Source organism: Megalobrama amblycephala, linkage group LG12 (assembly GCF_018812025.1).
Source record: "Megalobrama amblycephala isolate DHTTF-2021 linkage group LG12, ASM1881202v1, whole genome shotgun sequence".
Classification (NCBI taxonomy): Eukaryota; Metazoa; Chordata; class Actinopteri; order Cypriniformes; family Xenocyprididae; genus Megalobrama; species Megalobrama amblycephala.
Window position 1 is genome coordinate 32,473,612 of NC_063055.1, and position 19,940 is coordinate 32,493,551.

Consider the following 19,940-nt stretch of genomic DNA (forward strand, 5'->3'; position numbering starts at 1 on the left):
TGAAAACTTTCAGTATGCTACTACAGCTAATAAACGGACAAAATATTTTCCATATTTAATCTAAGCATTGTTATGTGGATCTCGAGTGTTTACGCTGCACTAAACTTTGACGAGCAACACTCCGATCTGCAAACAAAGAGCGCGGTAAGAGACCTCGGTAAAGTTGGTTTTATATTCGCACATTCGGACTTCTGATAAATTCAGACTTTCCAATAAATGTGCAATAAATTAATATTTGCTAATTTTAAGCAGAGACATGATATTGACAACCAACGATTGTCAACTTACAACATTTTTCACAGTCAATCAAAATAGGCAAGTATTGTTTTAATGGCATATTTACTTGTGAATGTCCACTGAATGTCCAATGTAGTGTGATTAACAAGGCTATTGAATACGGATGTCCGAATGTGCGAATATAAAACCAACTTTACCCAAGTTGCTAAAACATGGAAAACACAAACACACTATCACAGCTTTTGTTGCTACTAGCTGCTTCTTCACTCAGCATGTTAAGACGCACATGAATTAGTGATTATTTCTCATGCCATAAATTGCTTTTAATATTTGTCTGTTTTGTAGTAATCAAGAGAAGTGTTATCATCGCTGAAGAAATGGCAGATTTTAATCCCCAGACACCGAGCAGGTCAAGCCCTGAAGAAATAACACCATAGACATCATCTTCTGACTGAACTAGCAAGGAGCTGTTGGAGTCAATGAGAAAGCTAGTAAGTTCAAGTAAAGTTTGGCACATTCAGTTAGACCATGTTACCTTTATTAATTGATACTTGTATACTTTTTGCTCTTTACAGGTGGAATGTAAACTTGAGTAAACGCCACTATTGTAATGATAATTTCTAAGTTTACTGAGCGACGTAAACTGCTGTCATCCACGTCACATCATTGCTCTAACCAACGTTACCTGAAGAATCCTTTCAGCGTACACTGTAAATTCTAATAGCTTTCCTGACTCACATATACTTAGTTAACTTTACTCAGTAATATAAAATACATACTTCTTACTAGGTTTTGTTGAGTTACAGTCAATTGCAGGCTGAAAATAACAATTTACTTAATTGTTTGAGTGACGCTTACTTGAAACAAGCAAGTAGCAACAAAGGATGCAATGACGTTATTACACCACTGAGAGGCAGCAGTGCATGAAAGCGTGCCTAATGTGCAGAAAAAACGAAGAAGAAGAAGCGGCACTTGCAAGAGCATGCGCGATTGAATCATATCTCGGCGCCAATTTTGCAGATATGGAAAGACGTTGACCGGCTGCCTACGTTTTTCATCCGGAGCTTCGTTACTTTTTTGCAAGAATAATAATAATAAGGTAAGTAATCAAGCATGCAACATTTGAGTGAATGTGTTTTTTTTTTTTTTTTTTTTTTTTTACTGTCTGTTGCTAATTTTTGCTGATCTTCTTAATGTGTACCAAATAATTTTGATATTATTCAGTTCTTGAAGAATATGGTTTGACCTGTTTTTTTGCATATAAAACTATCCGTGACCAAAACGGTTCCTGGATTGACTAAAAAATAGTTTTAATTGTCCCAAATACAATATGAATTATGGTTTTCTATTTTACCATTTTCCCTGATGCATTCTCCTCTGTTGGCTTTGGTTTATAAATGATTAACGTTACAAATCTGTTGAAATGGCGACATTTACAGTTATATGTAACCTGCAGCTTATGCAGAGATGACGTTTGTGATTATTTTTGACATGTTTTGTGATTTCACAGTAGTAATCAGAGGAAACACTGTTTTAAAATTGTCTGTACTGAAGTCACAAAGACATATTTATAGAACTGCGTATTTAAAGGTATATTTTCTTTAATGCTTGTAGAACATGTACATATCAAGGAATGTGTCTTTAATTTTGCAAAGCAGAACCTCCTGTTAATTAAATTTTGTTCTTTTTTTGAAGAAGTCCTTCTGGCAGCTGCCTCCTGATTGGTCTTCAACGCACAGGTCTTGATACACTGGTGAGGACTTTTCCTTTTAAGAAATAGTTTGTGACAGTGTTCACTATGCTGCATTTTATATTTTGTTAATATTTTGTTGACTAAACCAACTTAAAATGTATGTCCACTTCAAATAATTTCTTGCAGATGCAGTGGAACTGTAAGCACTGTATTTTTTCTGCAAACAAAAGAGGACTTTTGTTAAAACATGGAGGCTTCACTCGGCAACAGCCAATACCATGTCTTCATATGGATTGCTTGTGCTCTTTCAAGTCTTTTAACGCACAGCACTTTTTACAGAGAGACAAGTAAGTACTTATTCATATTCCTTTTTTGACCATGAGAAACTGCATTCTGTTTAGGTTTGTCTTTAGAATTGGCCTGTAGGCCTGACCATGCATTAACAAATGTCCACACTGTCCCAACCCTCAGTCTTTTTTTTTTTTTTTTTGCATGTGTTGTAGGTGTTTGCGGAGTTTAACAGGATAGTCACCACAGATCTGCAGAGTAACTTTTATGGTTCTGTGGATCGCTACACACCACGCTTTGTCACAATCTTCAAGTCCAAGAAAGGGACCGTTGGAGAGAAATTGGATGAGTTTATGCAGCAAATGAATACAGGGGTGAGTTTACTGCAGCCTTAATTTTGTTTATTATTCTGTGACAGAATTAATATAATTAATGACAGAATTTAAATCTTTGGGTGAAGTAATAAATAAATTTATTTTTACTGTAGCTTTAAAGTTTCATGATCTTGAACTTGATCTCCTTTTTTTTTTTTTCATCTACTTCCAGAAAGAAGTAGATGTGACAGCAATGCGCACTCTTGTGCTCCAGGGCTTACCTATCCTGCTTGGTGATGATGCCACTAACTTCTACAACACCTGCAACGTAAGTTCTCATTGTAAAATTTTTTTAAAGGGTTACTTCTCCCAAAAATAAGAATTGTCATCAATTGTACTTCTGTGCTCCGAAAGTTGTTTTACCAAAAACTCTACTAGTTACCAAAAAACTTTTGTGTAAGCCAGAAGGGTGATCAGAGAAAATAAATCAGGAAAACTTTAAGGTGATGTAAAACTGTGGATTTTCACATTTCCCTCTTGTAATATTTTTATTGTTTGGTTTTATTCAGGTATGTGATGTTGATGGCTGGCCACAAGTGTCCATTGGGGTGCTGACTGTTATTGATGAAGGAGAACCTCTCATTCCAAATAAACTGTACCTTGACCCAGTGTCTACTGCAATCATTGTGGAGGGAGGTATTGAACTGGATAATCTGCAGAATCTGCCTCAGGCAATTTGCGTCTTGTTTGGTCTGTCTTATGCTTTAAATTTGTCACTTGTCAACTTGTAGGTTCTATCAAGTTTGGTCTCTGAACTGTTATTGATATAAAGATGTTAAGAGTCAAGGTATGGCCTCAGAAAAAACATTTACTTCTATATAGATTTTATATACATTTATTTAGATTGTTGTACTGTAAAAGGTTTTTGTTTTAAACATTTTAAAAACCTAAAGTGACTGAAAAGTTTTTTTTTTTTTTTTTTTACCCCAGTGCAAACTTGTGTGTACCATCCTTGTGTCAGTTGTTAAGGACACAAATACAATAAATTTACCTTTGAATTGTATCATTGCCTTAAATTTATTTGTCCAGTTGCAAATGTTATCTTTGTGAACCTATTCTCTATGATTTGTAATAGATGATTTTTAGCACTTAAGTTATTTGAGTAACGGTTACTTGTTTTTTTTAAGGCAATCGGTTTGCATGGTTTTAACAAGTAAACTGGATTGCCTTTGAAGTAAAGTAAACTTGGTAATTCCTAGTTGTATGCAGAAAACACCACCTTAGCACAACTTGCATAAATTAGTTAGGAATACTCACAAAGTGTATTTTACTTGAAATTATTTAGTTGTTTAAAATAGTAATTCTGAGTAGTCTATACTAAGACAAGTACATCTAAAGTAAATGATTAAGTATACAATACTCTCTTGAAAGTGTACAATACTAGACGGGCACTTGTTAGTTCTACATACTATTCCTATTTCACCTTACTTGGTTTTTTCAAGGCAATCGGTTTGCATGCTTTTTTTAAGTAAGGTTTACTTATTGGATTTTACAGTGTAGCAGATATTCACAAGCGTCTGGAGCCAACATAAAATGTAAGTAAAGCAAAACATTTTTTTTGTTTGTTTTTTTCTTATTTGATTTTGTAAGGATATCTTAATGAAGAAAACGTAGGGCAACAATGTTAATGTTAATGTTAATGTTACCTACGTTTTTTCCCCGTCATCGCAGTCCTACATTATATAAGTGTGTTGCTGCTTTTTGTTAAGGCACACTGATCTGAGAAATTTGATTTTATTCCTACATTCATGTGAATAAACTAGCAGTAGCTTCATGTATGATTAGTAAACCTTTACAATCTTTCTTTACTTGCAGGCTGAACTGGATACTTACTGAAGAGTGAGCTTAAACACTTAAAGTAACTTCAGTTGAGTTTAAATGCTAGTTGCGTGATGTTTCCTCAGATAACTGCACACAGACCTGACTTTCTCTTTTCTACATCCACTGTTGGTTATACACTTGTGTGGTTTTGGTTTTTTAGGTTTGTACAAAGTTACACCATATCACTGAAAACGGCACACGTCAACAAGATTTCAGAGACTCTGCGTGACATTTTAAATGTTTATGATCTTCAGGTGAGTTAAAATTTGTCAACACCAACTACCTCCATCACTGTCTTCACTGTATATAAAATAAAGTTGGCTTGCTTGTTTAACATGTTAATTTTTACTTGACTTTGAAGGGTGTGCATGATGTCACCATGAAACGCACCATAGCCCTCCTGTGCTCCTCGGTGTACCTGTGAGAGGAGGACCCACAATTCTTCAAGACTTGAAATGTAGGTATTCAATGCATTAAGAGAATTGCTAGTATCGGTGAATGTAACTGTCTACTTTTAGTCTACTGAGTGAAACTTACAGTTGGACCCTCTCTGCTTATTTCAGGAGGCGTTGGGAGAGCAGACATCACTGATTCTGTCATTGTGGTCAACGAAACCACAAGTCCTTCAAGCACTGCAGTTGTGATAGAAGATGATCTTCAGTTTTATAATAAAAGACTAATCTTCAAAAAAATCTTCAATTGTACAGCTGGAGGTTTATTTTATTTAATTTTTTTAGGTGTTGTTGTTGTTTTTTTTGTCTTTTGAGTTAGTTTTTTTTTTTATGTAATGAAGTCCTGTAGAGGTGCCGATCCTGTTCCTGGAGATCTACCTGCCTGCAGAGTTCAGCTAAGTTATTCAGCTAATTATTTTCCTAAGTACAACAGCAAAACTTTTCCATTTACGAATGTATTTAAAACATTAAGTTTGTCTATATTTATTCAATTTTACACTCTGTGTATAAGTAAATACTAGTGTATAATTTTTCAAAATGTGGTAAATATTTACAATAACTGTATAACAACTGCTGTTATTTGATGTAATATAGTTTTGTAATTGTTTTGTAAATAAAATGTTTTCATGCCAACCAGATCAACTGAGTTCTTTTCAAATGAACATATAATTGCTTTTCATAATAATGTGATGTTTGTATAGATTTAAGTAATGTTATTTATGTATTATAATTTATATTATTAAAATGTAAGTAAACGTTTTGGCAGGGTATCAAATTTAAATGAAAAATGAATGAACAGTATGGTAGATATATAAACGGGGATGGGCCGTTTCTGGCGCGCTGCACATTTGCACATTTGCGACGTAACGGCCAAGTCTGGCCCGGTACCGGCTTGATTCCGGCAGTGTCGGCATGGTAACGGCTGCCGCGTCTGGCCCGATTGACTCGGGCCGATTGTATTTTGCTATCTGGGAATTATATCACTTATAAGTTATCAAATACAAAATTAATAGTAGTTATTAAGATTAATGTGGTTTTGAATTGGTAAAATGTGCTTGTAAAAATATTAGTGGTGGGCCGTTATCGGCGTTAACGTGCTGCGTTAACGTGAGACTCTTATCGGGCGATAAAAAAAACATCGCCGTTAATCTATTCTCAAAGTTGGGTTGGGAGCTGGGTCTATACTATACGCAAGCTATGATGACTTTCACCTTGATATTTTAGCGCGGATGTATACCTAGCCGAATTGACCCTTCGCAAAGACTGTTGCTTTGTCCGACGCCCCCACTTACACACAGTGATAAATGCATCACGGAGCAAAGAGGACACTGACAACACGTCGACAGACAAGACAGACCAGGTTACTTATGATATTTGACAAAGTCCCAGCTTTAAAACTGTGTAGTTTTTTTAAGAAATTCAAAGAAAACCACTTTGTTGCTCTTTAATGTGTCATGACAGATTGCTAGCGCCTCAGCTCAAGAAGGCTCGTAAACCAATCATCTCTTACTACGAGTCCATTTATAGCATCAAATAAACATGAATGAACATGAGAATCAATGTTGTTTCAAACGCGGAAAGATGTCAATATACACAATTTTTCAAGTTTAACTCCACCGAGTTAATCTTCTAACTCCTGACTGCTTTGTCGGACAAAATGGCGGATTACTTTTAGTCATTATTTGGGTAGCTCTCATATTCTGAATGTCTTCGGCAGAATTCAAATGAGCCATTTTAATCTAGATTAATTCCAAGATTACAGTGAGATTAATCTAGATTAAAAAAATTTATCTATGCCCACCACTAATTTAAATTCATATAAATATATATTATACTGTAGTTATTTAGCTGTAGTGGTTGAGGTTACTTAGCAGGGATGCACAGGATAGTTGCTTGACCTAAAAAAAAGGGACAAAGTGAGAAAACGTGGTATAAGCGGAATAATTGACTCCGCTCGAGTTGACCGAAAACAGGTGTGCATTATTTTTCTAATAATTTACGGCCCGTCGTCAATTATTTTACTTGAATAAGCTTAAAAGTGTTTTGACATTGCCAACCCAAGTGCATTTTACCAAACTGCGTTGTTAACTTTCTAAAGTGCAATCACTTCTCTCGACATTAACAATGACAAAATTATATTCAGAATTAAAAATATTTTTATACCACTTTTTAATGTGTGATTGTGTAAAGGTTTTCACGAGATACCAACCTTTCCCGAACTTTCGCTTCCAACATGTTCTCTGGAGGCGCGGTAATGCACGGAGGGGAGGGGCTGTGCGCGCGCGAGTATGTGAGAGAGACGCGTGAGTGAGAGACGCAGGGAAATGAAAGCAGGAACGTTTGCTCTATGAAAAATGCAAAGAGAAAACTAAGGACATTTAACTATAATTTATTTTATTTTAGTTAGTTTTGCCGAACACACATTACAGTTTTGGTTAGTTATCGGTTTTTTGTAATGCCTCGTTTTTATTTTTATCTCGGTTAACGATGTTTTTTCCCACCTAGTTTTCGTTTTCATTTATAACCTTACTCACCTTTCCGACAACGTGAAGTCGTCTCACCCGACAACCTCGACAATCTCCTTCTAGTGCCGCTCATGCAGGCTCAGCTCAGGTGCCGGTCGCGTGCAGCGCTGCAGCCACGTAAACAGAGTTTGCCCTTCCCCTACTGACTTTCACTTTCAGATGGGTGCCCGAATATGGAAGTGAATGAGGCTTTGCGATTTTTTTTTATTATTTTTTTTTTTATCTAGGCCTACGTGAAATTCTGCATCCATTGTACGATTTATTTATTTATTTTTTTCCACCTCGGAAGGGCAACGTGAGTCGAGAAGGGCATATGGGCAGTTGCCCGGGCAACCTGAGCAACCCCCGTGCACGTCCCTGGTCATTAGTGTTTGTTTTGATGTTATTGATGTTTTAGTCATATTGTGGGAAATAACAGTATTAAGGCCGCGTTCACACCATGAACGATAACTATAAAGATAATGATAAAGATATTGTTTTAAAAATCATACTATTAAAGTACAGCAGAGTTCACACCACAGCTATAACGATAAAGACGCATCTGCCCTACTGTGACCTGGGAGAAGTGGAGACAGAGCAACACTTCCTCACCTGCTGCCCTAACTATGAGGAAATCAGAAAGACATTTTATCCAAAATTTGAAATACTTTGCCCTAACTTCATCAAAGAAAACACAACTTCAACATTTATTAGGTGAAAAAAGAGATTGTATCCTACTAGCAAGATACATTGATACCTGTCACAAAAAGAGGGAGGAGTTGACTAATCAGTAATGCGCGCTCACACACACACACACACACACACACACACACACACACACACACACACAGAATTCTAAATTGTTCATAGAATTCTAAATGTTGATTGATTAATTGTTCTGCTTTTTTATGTTTCTATATGTACATGTGATTCACTGTATGTTGATGATAGAAATGCTTTGGCAATACTTTGTAACAATGCCAATAAGCCAATAAAGTCGATCAGATCTGATGGGATAAAAATGACTATTGAACTCATCATGATCTTGACTTTGAGCTTCACTTTTCATTTCATGTTTGTCTCTCATTCTTCAACACTTCTAACAGAGACATGAATCTGAATGCCAATAAAGCACTTTGAATTGAATGAATTGACACAAAGAAACGATATTGTCGGATTCACTTTCAGAACAATTTTTCTCCGGCTGATGAGCGTTTTTGATATTGATATTAATATTGCTATTTACCTGTTGCAAAGAAAAGTGATTTGCTTGCTTTTAAGTTAAAGCGATATAAAGATGTTTGAACGCTGCTTAGAAAGTACCTGCAATCCTTAAAATGGTGTTAATGTAGAAACAAATGTGTTTGACTCGACTCAGCATGAGATGAGCAAAAGTTGTGAAAGTTAAGTTCCTGAACTTCATGTTTTGTCACCAACAACAGAGCTTATCGAGAGGATACAGGGGGTGAAACGTGTTGAAATCACCAGCGGAGATGAGATAGACGAAGACTACAATGAAGAAGAGCAAGAGTGCTAGAAGAAGACAGAACATGGGTAAAAAAATAATAACCCAACAAATTTGAGAGAGTTGAAGGTACATAGTGTGTAAATGGTGCTGCGGCTGCTTCATTGACAGCTTTTGTACCTTCAAAGAAGAAGAATTAGTAGCAAAGGCTGGAATGAAGTCAGCTTTGTTAACTGCTGACTGACAATTCCATAGACCCACAGAGACAGAGAGAGGAATGTTAGTATTAGAAGAGGAGTAAATAGGGCGCAGGTTAGAAACATTGCGCTGCCTTTTACGTGGGTTAGTGGAGTGTTGCCGAGAGACAACAGGAATGAGTTGAAAGCACATGCTGAGGAAGAAGGAAAAGTGTGAAAGGAGGGAAGAAACGTAAGTGCCTACCGGTTTCGTTGCTCGGTGGAGTTGTGCAGGTAGAGTCGCAGGTCTTTACCCGAGTCGGTCTTCACACGAGGAGGCTGAACGCTCCCGCTGACGCTTCCGCGACAGCGCGCGCGCACACACAATTAATATACTGCTTATTAACACGTGATTGAAACGAGCTAGGCCCGCCTTGCAAATCAGCACTGCAAAAGCCTAAACCCGTGAATGGCTGAAAACCGAAACTAACTAAAGCTTAAGTGCGGGCAATAACACCAATAAAGTCTGCAAACGCGGCGGCTGTTATTCTAAACAAGTACAATTAAAATACAATTATAGTCGAGGTAGGAAATAGGACAAACACAGATACGAATTAAATCCTTCCTAGCAGCAAATAATAAACGAAGCAACTGACCCAGAACAGATATTAAGCAAAACACTTACGCGCTCTTGCGTCCGTCACCACTGCCAGCCTCGCTAGTCCTGCTCACTTCTGAATTACCCGAGTTTAAGTATGCTTAGCCTCGCCAGGCCCGCCTTGCAAATCAGCACTGCAAAAGCCTAAGGTGGACGATACACCTCAGTGATGATGCGAACAGATGAGTCCAGAACATGATTATTTTGGGGCAAAACCGTATAATTTAAAGTTTTTTATTGTAATAATTATAGTTCATAATTGTTCATAATTTTACACACTGTAAACACGGTAAAATTAATTTCATTAACTGATATAATGTTAATTTACAAATGTATTGAAGTACTAATATCTGTTTTGTACATTTTATAATACACTGACAACAACCAATCACAGTAGTGATGAGAGTCACGTGATGAATCAAAGCTCATCACAAGCAGTTTTTCCACAAACTGAGAAGAACGATAATAATATATAGAAGGTGTCATTCACACAAACACTAAACACCATCATGGTAACACACATGAAATTAAAAAAAAAATTCAATAAACTTTAATTTTACAACATTAGATGTAACATAAAACCCTAATGTACATAACTGATTAGAAAAAACTACGAAAAACTAATTAGAAACAGTTATTTCAACGCAAATACATCAAATGTGAAGTGTCACGCAGGGAATTGTGGGAATGTCAATTTACGTTTTTTCACTGTAAATTATACAATGACTTGTTATTTTCCACTTCCAAAAACTGTAAATTTAACAGTATTTTACCGTAAAATTACATTAAATGCACTGTTAGATCTATTACAGTTATGCACTGTATATAGTACAGAAACATTTGGTAAACCAATTAATTATTTTTAACTGTAGCATTTTTACAGTCTTTTACCATAAAAATCATGGTCATTTTTTACAGTGAATATTCAAAAGACAGCTGAAAACTCATCTCTTTCGTGAACACTTAACCTCATATTAAAAAATAAATAAATAAATAAATATTCTTTTATTTCCTTTAATCCCTCCCTATTCTGGTTTATGCTACTCTAAGCAATGTCTGAAACTTGTATAATGAGCACTTCATGTGTTTATTTGTCTCTTCATGATGAATCGCTTGTTGTATTCTTCACTTGTAAGTCACTGTGGATAAAAGTGTCCGGCGAATGAATAATTTTATAACAGAAGAGGGTCAAGTACATACTATATAACATTGTTTATACAGGAAGTGAGAACATGAGCAGGTGCTGATAAACAAACTTTCCTCCACTGTAAAAAAAGAGAAACCAGGGCTTCACAACACAACAACATTGATACCGGTCTACTGAACTGGTTCATGTCACAAAAATACAAAATTTTGTAATAATTATTTCTGTATAATTGTGTTTTAAATCTATGCAGAGTTCCAGTGTTCTCTGAGAAACGATGGCGTTGTGGACTCTCTATCTGTCTCTCGGTCTTCTGGTCGCTTTGAATGCTTCAGGTAAAACTATTATTCCACGTCTCACTTCATAACTGTTATTTTAACATTTATTTTAACACTGTAATGACTGATCAGAAGCAGGAATGATCTAATACAGTATGTGCACCTGAGTTTGTTACTGAATTATTATGATAATATTAAGACAATAAAACAACAATAATTAAATCATTATATCAGCAAAATTTATTGATTCTTATGAATGTATTTATATGATTAATTTTGACAATAATATACAACACCAAATATGCCTGTTAATTTGCAGTATATATTTATCAGTAGTTGTAGTAGCACTACTGCTAGCAGTTCTGTTTTAAAAATGTGTATTTCTTTCTTTTTAAGTGGAAACGCGTCCTGTTGAAAAGAATAAACATTGCAACAGTAAGTCTTCTCTTGTCTTCTTCTCTTGTCAGTGTGTATGTCTAGTACAGTACAAAAGTCCAAAACCTGTGCATTTCTCCACCTTAACAAGTGTGTGTAACACCTGATCATGTTCTCCAGCATGCTTTGTTTCTCTCTTGTATGCGCGGTGAATCACAGGGAAGGCGCAAGCCTTTTCTCATTCGAGTTGCCAGATCTTGATAGAAAAATCAGCGAACAAAAATAAGCCCATAATAAACCAAAATAAATCCAAATGCTTTATGCTGAAAATAAGACCAAAATATCGCGATTCATGTCTGCTCACTTTAATAACTCAAAATAAAATAAAATAAAATAAAATAGAGAAAAGTTGCTCCGGCTGCTTTGACGCGTGTCTGGTGTGAGAGTGGCACAGGTTAGCTGTCACAAGAGCAAGAAAGGAAGAGATGGAGCAGCTGAATCTCCAACCTCTGGAGAATCGCCCGTTTTAAACAAACACTGAACAGAGGAGAGTCTGCTGGAGAAAAGAGAATGCCACAGAGCTCGTAATAAAACAAGAATCAACATTAGCTCAGCTTTAGGAGATGGCGAAAACTGAGGGATTTTAAATGTTGTAAAAGTGACACGGTGATTAAGGAATTTTTGAGGTATTTAATTCCAGGACCAGATAGACTGCCATATGTAGTATTGGGATGGGAGAAACAAAGCTTTGCAAAGCTTCAAATCAATTGAACCAATTGCTTTGCAAAATAATTTACTGTTTCAAAGCATTGGAAACACCACACACTGGTGACACCTGCTGGTCAAAACAGTGTAAATGCAACAAAACTCATGTCAAACATTATTAAAAAGAGCTTTTAAAAATCCATTGCATATGTTTTATTGGAAGTATAATCTATCAGATGCAATAATCATCTAATATAGTGTTTCTCAACGGGGGCGTTGAGAGAACAACGGGGGGCGTTGGAAGCAAGATTTTTAAAAGGGGGGCGTTCAGGTGTTCTTGGTGGGCGTTCACGAGTTTACACCAAAGATCCAGGCAAGACACGATTAAACTTGTAATTACTTGCAAAAGAATTGCCTACAACATTCTAAAATCTGCCAGTTTAACGCAACATGTAAGCTAGGCTATGTATCGTATCTTTTGCAACGATTATTTTTTCCAGTCATAGACCAGCGCTCAAGCGCTGGCAAGAATTCACGTGCACAAAAATGTGTTTCGCGCTGCAATCCGGTGGTGGCTTGAATCCAGCGCTGAACCAGCGGAGGAATGTAAAGTTGACAAGCCATTAAAAAAGTATTGACTTAAGAACCACTTATATTTTCAAATATTTTCAATAAATCCTGTTCCCATTCACTCCAGTGCCGAATTTTAAAATGAATGAAACTAAATTCTATTTATAATGGTAAAACTTTTACATTTTTAATGCCTAATGCCAAAATGTTTTCTTTGTTCACAAAGTAATTTACTGGGCATTATTGTTAACTCGCAAGACTGTAAGGAGAAAATGACAATTTGATGGATAATCAATTTAAATATATTCTGTAGGCTAATTTCGCTACAAAACGCTGCTTGGATAATTTAGTTAAAAATAATTAATAATACAATAATAATTTAATCTAATTGTTCATATGTGTTTATTCTTGTTAGAAGATTTTTTTATTTTTTATTTTACTGATTATGGACACAAATTAATCATGACAAACCAAATAAATTTGAATTGAATTAATTATACCATTGATGATAACAAGCTGATACCAAGGTATTTAAGCCTATAATTATATCATAACTTTTCATGAAAAATCATGATTGTATTTATTTTTTTTTTTCGAAAGTAAGATTAATGTAAGCAGCTTCTTGCAATACTCTCCTAAATGCGTAATAAAACCTAAGTGCACACCATAGACTGTAAAAAAAAAAGTGCACACATTAGCGCTGAAATGACCGTACAGCCCATACTCTGAGTGGCATGGAAGAGAGTCGGAAGTTGATTTGTTGCCCCTACGAGTTTATAATAGCATATTTTAACTATATTTTCAAATGGATCAAATTGTTTTTAAAAAAACTATGTTTTAAAGATGTCAATAAACAGTCTCATATATGTCTATTTATTTTTAATATAGGCCTACTATATTTATTAATTTATTGTTCTATTTTATTTAGCATTTTTACATTTAACATGAAACAAGTATTGCACAACCATTTTAAATGTCTACTCATTTGTCCTTTTTTAAATCTTTTATTAATTTACATTTTTATGTTTTAATTAAACTGATTTATGCTATTCCTTATTCTTTCGGTTTATAATGTGTCACAATCTTGCATTCCTATTCTTCCATTCATAATATGCGCGTTAGGGTGATGGAAACCATTTATTGGCATACTGATGGTGTGTAGTGACCATTTGTGCATAAAACACCATGGTATTATGCATTAGGCCCAACAAAGTCTGACAAACAGCCCTCGACATAGAAATCAGATGTTTAAACTCGTATTTTGTGCGCGAGCGCGTTCATGTGGAGACTGCCAGTATGGGCATATACGCGTTTAACCAGTATTTCATCAGTTCTTCTGCGTCTCCTCACAGCATTTTAATAAAACGATATCCAACAACACAAATAGCTCTCTCTTTAGTCACAAATTCCCTTCATAATGCAAAGCATGCGACGTGCACGCTTAAGTTTCAGAAAACATCGTCATTGAAGTTTATATGTCTATAATTTATGAAATTATATAATTTATATGTATTCTTCATATAACAGGTTTTCAAACCCTGTGTCACGAGACTTAAAAAATAAATAAACAAAATATATTTGACTTAATTGATTAACAAAGCGAAAGAAAAAACTGTGCCCAATAGTAGCCTACTGAGTTTGATTCATTTTTGTGAGGCGCGGCGCTCCACAAACAAGTTCAAGGAGAGGAAACTGAGATGGCAAAAAGCGCATCCTGTTTTTTTTTATTTTGCAAAAGCATAATGTTCTGTTTTTAGTGTGAGTGTATAAAAGTAAACTTCGCAGTATCGAATAATGTCTTACTCATATCTGTAAATTACGGAGTATTTAAGTTGTTTCTGCTGGTATAAGGAAACAGTTGAAGTGATCGCGCCGGCGCCTCGCGTGCGCACTCAACTTATTCATTGCAAACTTGACATCACAGCCTGTTTATTATCAAAATAAAATACCGTCAGCCAAAAACATATAAAAATTACACTGCTCATTTTACATAGCCTACTCCATAGTATCCTATCTGTGCCATTCAGCGTGACCACCGCTGAAACTGGTCCTGCCAAACACATTTTTGCTCATGTGAAGAGGATGATTTTTTTTCGTTGATATTGAAACGGGAGTGAAGTACAAATCCTATTTGACATAATAAATAAAAGTACAGCATCCGCATACATTGCTAATATGGAAACATTTGAATTCGTGCCGAACGAGAGGCTGCTTGAGAACACTGGTTTTTACTTTCAGTTTCGCCTCAAATTAATTCGTTTTGGCTTGTTAATAGCTTCTTATAAGTTTTTATTCTTGTTCTGTATAAGTATATTCTATATTTTATGTATATTATATATTTTAGTATTCTTATGCTTGGTTTGACTTGGTTTGGTCGCATCATTTAAAAAATGTCGTTCTTTAAAAAAAAATTGACAGCCACTGCTTTATATGTTGCTTATGTGTCGGAAAACACAAAACACGGCATGGACCACTTTTGGTCTTATGAGAGGGGGATCCCCCAAATGAGGTGCCGGATCAGATTTCGGAGGTTTCGGCTTGTCCCGGCACAAGGTCTGCCTGCCACTGTTCAGTCAAATCAAATCTGTTATTTGGCTTTCAGTGACATGCTTTTTAATTATGAAAGCTGCAGTCCGTAACTTTTGGAGCTCTAGCGGTAAATAAAATAAACTGCAGGCGTCTTGGTACTGCAGGTACTGTACTCCACAGCGGTGCCGACTCGAACCAGTCTAATAGTCCCAATATAAACTCTTATTAGGTGTGTAGTGATTCAGGATAAGACAAAAACACAGTTTGGAAAATGGATTCATGATGTTGGCTACTCACCGATTATATAAATTTGGTAGCCTACATTTTAAATACAAAAAAGTTACGGATTTAATATTACTAATAATAATAATAATAATAATAATAAGAAGAAAACACAGATGTGAATTATACACATTATTATTATTAATACAGAATAATTATCAGCATACTTTCAATAAAGACATTTATCCTTTTTGTGTTTGAGTGTGTTTGGGGGGCGGTAAAGGACCTGGATAATGGATAGGGGGCGCTGGCCCAAAAAAGGTTGAGAACCACTGATCTAATACCATTAAATATTAAGTGTCTGTTTAATGTGTATTATTTTATCAATCTTCAGGACTTGTTTTATTTGTTCAATGGATGGGTCAGCTAAACAGAGACTACTATTATTATTATAATTATACAAATATCTCATTAAGATACAAATAAAATGCATCAGAGATCAGATAATAGACATAGATGCTTGTTCAATGGTTCACCGCTGTTTTTTTTTTTTCTGGATTTAGTAGTAAGTAATTACTGGTCATCCAATTTTTTTATGTCAGCTATGCATTCCTTTATATTTGTGAATTGGTAAGTTTCGTCAAGGCGTGAAGAAATATAGAGCTGGGCCTGTAACTCTGATTAAGGCCACGGTCACACAGTCAGTTTTTGAGATTGACAACCGCACTTAACAGGTGTAAGTCTCGAAATGTCTTGTTCACACAGCAACTTTCAGTAGCGCCTGTAAAACTGTCTGTATGAACGTGCAACAAGAGGCAAGCCTAGATGGCAACGTCCATAAAACTGAAAAGTATTATCACTTTTCACATGACAAGAGACTAACTGAAACACAAATTCATCCATCAAAACTTCATTAACCAACAGCAGCATGTAAACATGCACTAGCCGGAGTGTTTAACCGCTGCACACACGCGTCACGTCCTTTGCGACATCTCGCGCATGACATGGCATTTGAAAAGAAACCCAAAACTTGCGGGAGCTGCTCTGACGGGACCATCTATTTTAAACAGGCCAGGTCTGCCCCAAAAATTGTCTATGAAACCTATATTAATCTGCAGACACCACTTTGACAGCCAGCCATTGAGTGATGATAATCTGCAAACTATCTCATCACTCCGGGGACCAGAGCAAATTACTGTTTCTGACATTGTACTTACGAGTTCACACCCCTCTTTAATGTTCATTTTAGTGATCTCTGACTGGCGAAGTCCAACATCATTAGTGCCAACATGAATAATAATCTTAAAGTATTTATGATTAGAATTAGCCAGCACTTTTAAATTTGATTTGATTTCAGGTGCTCTGGCAAACATGTGACTATGGTGGCTGGTGTCTCTATTTTCACGTTCCGTGTAATAGAATCGCCAATAACTAGGACACTTTCAACAGGATTCTCAGTGGGTGCGTCACTGAGTGGGGAGAACCCGTTTGATGTTCTTATTGGAACGGAAGAGTGGTGTTTTCCCTGCAACTAGGCCTCCTCAAGTTCAAGTAACAACAAAAGGAGAGGATGACATGACTCACTGTGTTTGTAGAGTGATTTGACTTACCACAGTTTTTTGATGGACTCGAGTCGTAGAAAAAGGAGTGTGCAAGAGAAAAACAAGCTAACAAGCTAGTGAGATGCTAACACGCTGCGATAGCGATTTGGATTAAAAGATTACCACAAGATATGAGTAAACACTATAAAGATAATTATAATAGCAGCAATAATATAGTTATATTTCTCTTTATACAGTAAGCGCACAGTGCTGTCATGTCGTCTGATGCTTTAAATGCTCAAGCTCTTTAAATTAGGATATTTATAGGCAGTTTTAGGTGCTGTGGTTACTGTGCCTTTCTGCAGGAGTTTCTCTGCCTGCGAGATGGAGTGATTGGTCCTTTTCCGAGGAAGAGTCTTAGGCAGGATTTTCAAACAAAGTTTAACTTAAGACGATGGGTGAAGACAAACTGATGAAGAAGTGTGAGCACTGAGGCGCTCGCATTGGTTTTATATAGAAAAACACAACTACACTCCTCCAGGTTGCACTGGCCAATAGCCAGCGTGAATTCTGAAGCGGGAAAAAGCTTCTTTGTCTTGTTTTATGGCCTAATTTTCATAGTTTATGGAGGTGTCCGAATTGGTAAGCTTTCCTCCAAAAGACTTTAAAACTGGAATAAAATTTTACAGTAACTTAACATACAAAGTGGGGTCAGACAATTGGAGAGGAACATTTTGAATCCAAGAAGTCTATGTTTGGAAAACATTAAAGCCGCGATACATTTTTATCCACTTGAAAATAAACATATTAGGTTACATGGATACACCTTTGGGAATAACATTGGATACATTTCTGGAATTTAACTCATGAGTTAGAGAGACCTTCTATGTTTCTGTGTGTGTGTATTGGGTTGTCTGGGGGCCAATTGCTCTCTCTGGCCCAAGCAGGAGGTAAATCTAGTTACAACCTTTGAAGCTCATATGAGGTTACTAGAGTGTTAGTGGTTACTCTCTCTGGTGTAATAAAATGTGACAAAAGGGAATATTGTGCCAGACCTGTTGGAAAATCTAGAGTTGACCTGATCGTTGTGATTCACTACAGATGTTACACAAAACATGACCAAAACAATGTTGCATGCCTTTTTGTTTTTTAACCGGTAAAAAGTTACATAGTGTGAAAATAATAACAAAGTTATTAATTTAATTACATGAAGGTCATTAATGGTTAAAACATAATAACAAACAAAACTTCCATTTTACAGCCTGTCGGGAAGGATGGTCTGCCTTTGGATGCAGATGCTTCAAGTTTTTCAGTATCCTTCAAACATGGTCTAGAGCTGAGGTATGATACATTCATATAAAAAAAAATAAATAAATAATATAAGAATATTCTTGGATTAACTCTGTAAACATCTGTGACACCTGTCAGTTATCAGAGGAAAGTCATTTCAACTTGTTCCTCAGGTTAAAAAAAACAAAATATATGTTAACAGTAAAGAAATGACAGTGGAGCTCCAGGATGTGAACAAACATCACTGTGATAATACTGAAACATCATAATGATCTGAAAATACAGACACAACACATTTCATGTTATCATGAGAGGATCACTTAAAAACTTTATCTATGTGAAGTTATATCTAATCTATATACAGTATAACCAGAACCTTTTCTAGAAAAGTAGTCCCACCTCAAATGGCAGATTTTATATTTCATGGGTAAAATAATAAACAAAAAATGAACAGCACAGTGAGTAAACATTATTTCGATGGTAACTGAAGGCATGTCACAGATTTTGGAATATTCATTTAAAATAACATTGTGTTTGCTCATGTCTCTGCCTCTACAGAAATTCTGTTTGTACAATAATGGGAACCTTGCTTCTGTACACAGCCATGATGAGTACATGTTTATACAGAGGATGATTAGACAAACAACTCATGCCACACCATATACCTGGATCGGAGGCCATGATGCTCCTGAGGTGTGCAATTATTTTTTTATCATGCCTTTTGTGTTACTGGGTATTTACACTTTTTTGTGTAATGCATAGATTGTGAAACATTTTTTTTCAAAACACATGAACATAGATGTGTTTTTATCATTTATTTTTGGTCCTCAGAACAGTTAGTTTAGTGCATTGGCAGCCATGAGAGGCACCACTCACCATGATGACGTCATACTCCAGTGTTTGTATCGTGAAACTCGATGTGAAATAGTGTGGCTGATAGAGATAACTGAGTGATTTAACCCTTTCTTACATAGTTTTACATATTCTTTACTGATACCCTTTCTGTGAAACAATTTCTGTTCAGATTTCTGACATGTTTAAAGTGGGGTTAGGGTTCATGAGGAATCATCTTTCAGATAAATTTAAGCTATGTAAGCTGTGGACATAAACATTTTTTTTCTGTTCTTTTCACAGGAGGGAATATGGCTCTGGAGTGATGGAACCCAAATGAACTATCAAATATGGTTGCCTGGAGAACCCAATAATGAAAGCAATGAGCACTGCCTTGAGATGAACTCTGTCTGTAAGTAACTTCTGTTAATGCTCATGAAATAACATGATAAATGATCCATCAATCTGAATTGTGTTAGATCAGAAGATTAGCAGATACTGCTTTGTGTCATATGTTCATAAGATAGAGAATAAAAGAATGAACATTCATCACATTCATGTTGCTGATTGTTTTCTAACAAGTACTAATATTTCTGTCTACCATACAAAAAAAAAAAAAAAAAAAAAAAATTTTTTTTTTTCCATAAAACACAAGTAAAAACAACTGGGGTTTTTTTTCTGTCTTTCAACAGATGGCAACTGGAATGGTCACAAATGTCATGAAAAGAAGCCCTTTGTGTGTGCGTACTGAACCAGCATGTGAAGAATCAGTGTAGAAGAAACGAGC

General features: G+C 35.8%; 1 protein-coding gene across 1 annotated transcript in view; it reads left to right on the forward strand.

The window, feature by feature from the left end:
* The window catches only part of LOC125279297 (ladderlectin-like), a 33,146-nt gene extending 13,573 nt beyond the window's left edge, over positions 1 to 19,573 (forward strand). Inside the window, exons 2-6 of the mRNA XM_048208805.1 lie at positions 11,066 to 11,147; positions 11,487 to 11,525; positions 18,294 to 18,373; positions 18,881 to 19,015; positions 19,457 to 19,573. Coding sequence (XP_048064762.1) covers positions 11,090 to 11,147; positions 11,487 to 11,525; positions 18,294 to 18,373; positions 18,881 to 19,015; positions 19,457 to 19,573 — 429 coding nt within the window. The 5' untranslated portion in view covers positions 11,066 to 11,089. The remainder of the gene's footprint in view (positions 1 to 11,065; positions 11,148 to 11,486; positions 11,526 to 18,293; positions 18,374 to 18,880; positions 19,016 to 19,456) is intronic.
* Positions 19,574 to 19,940: the final 367 nt, after the last annotated feature.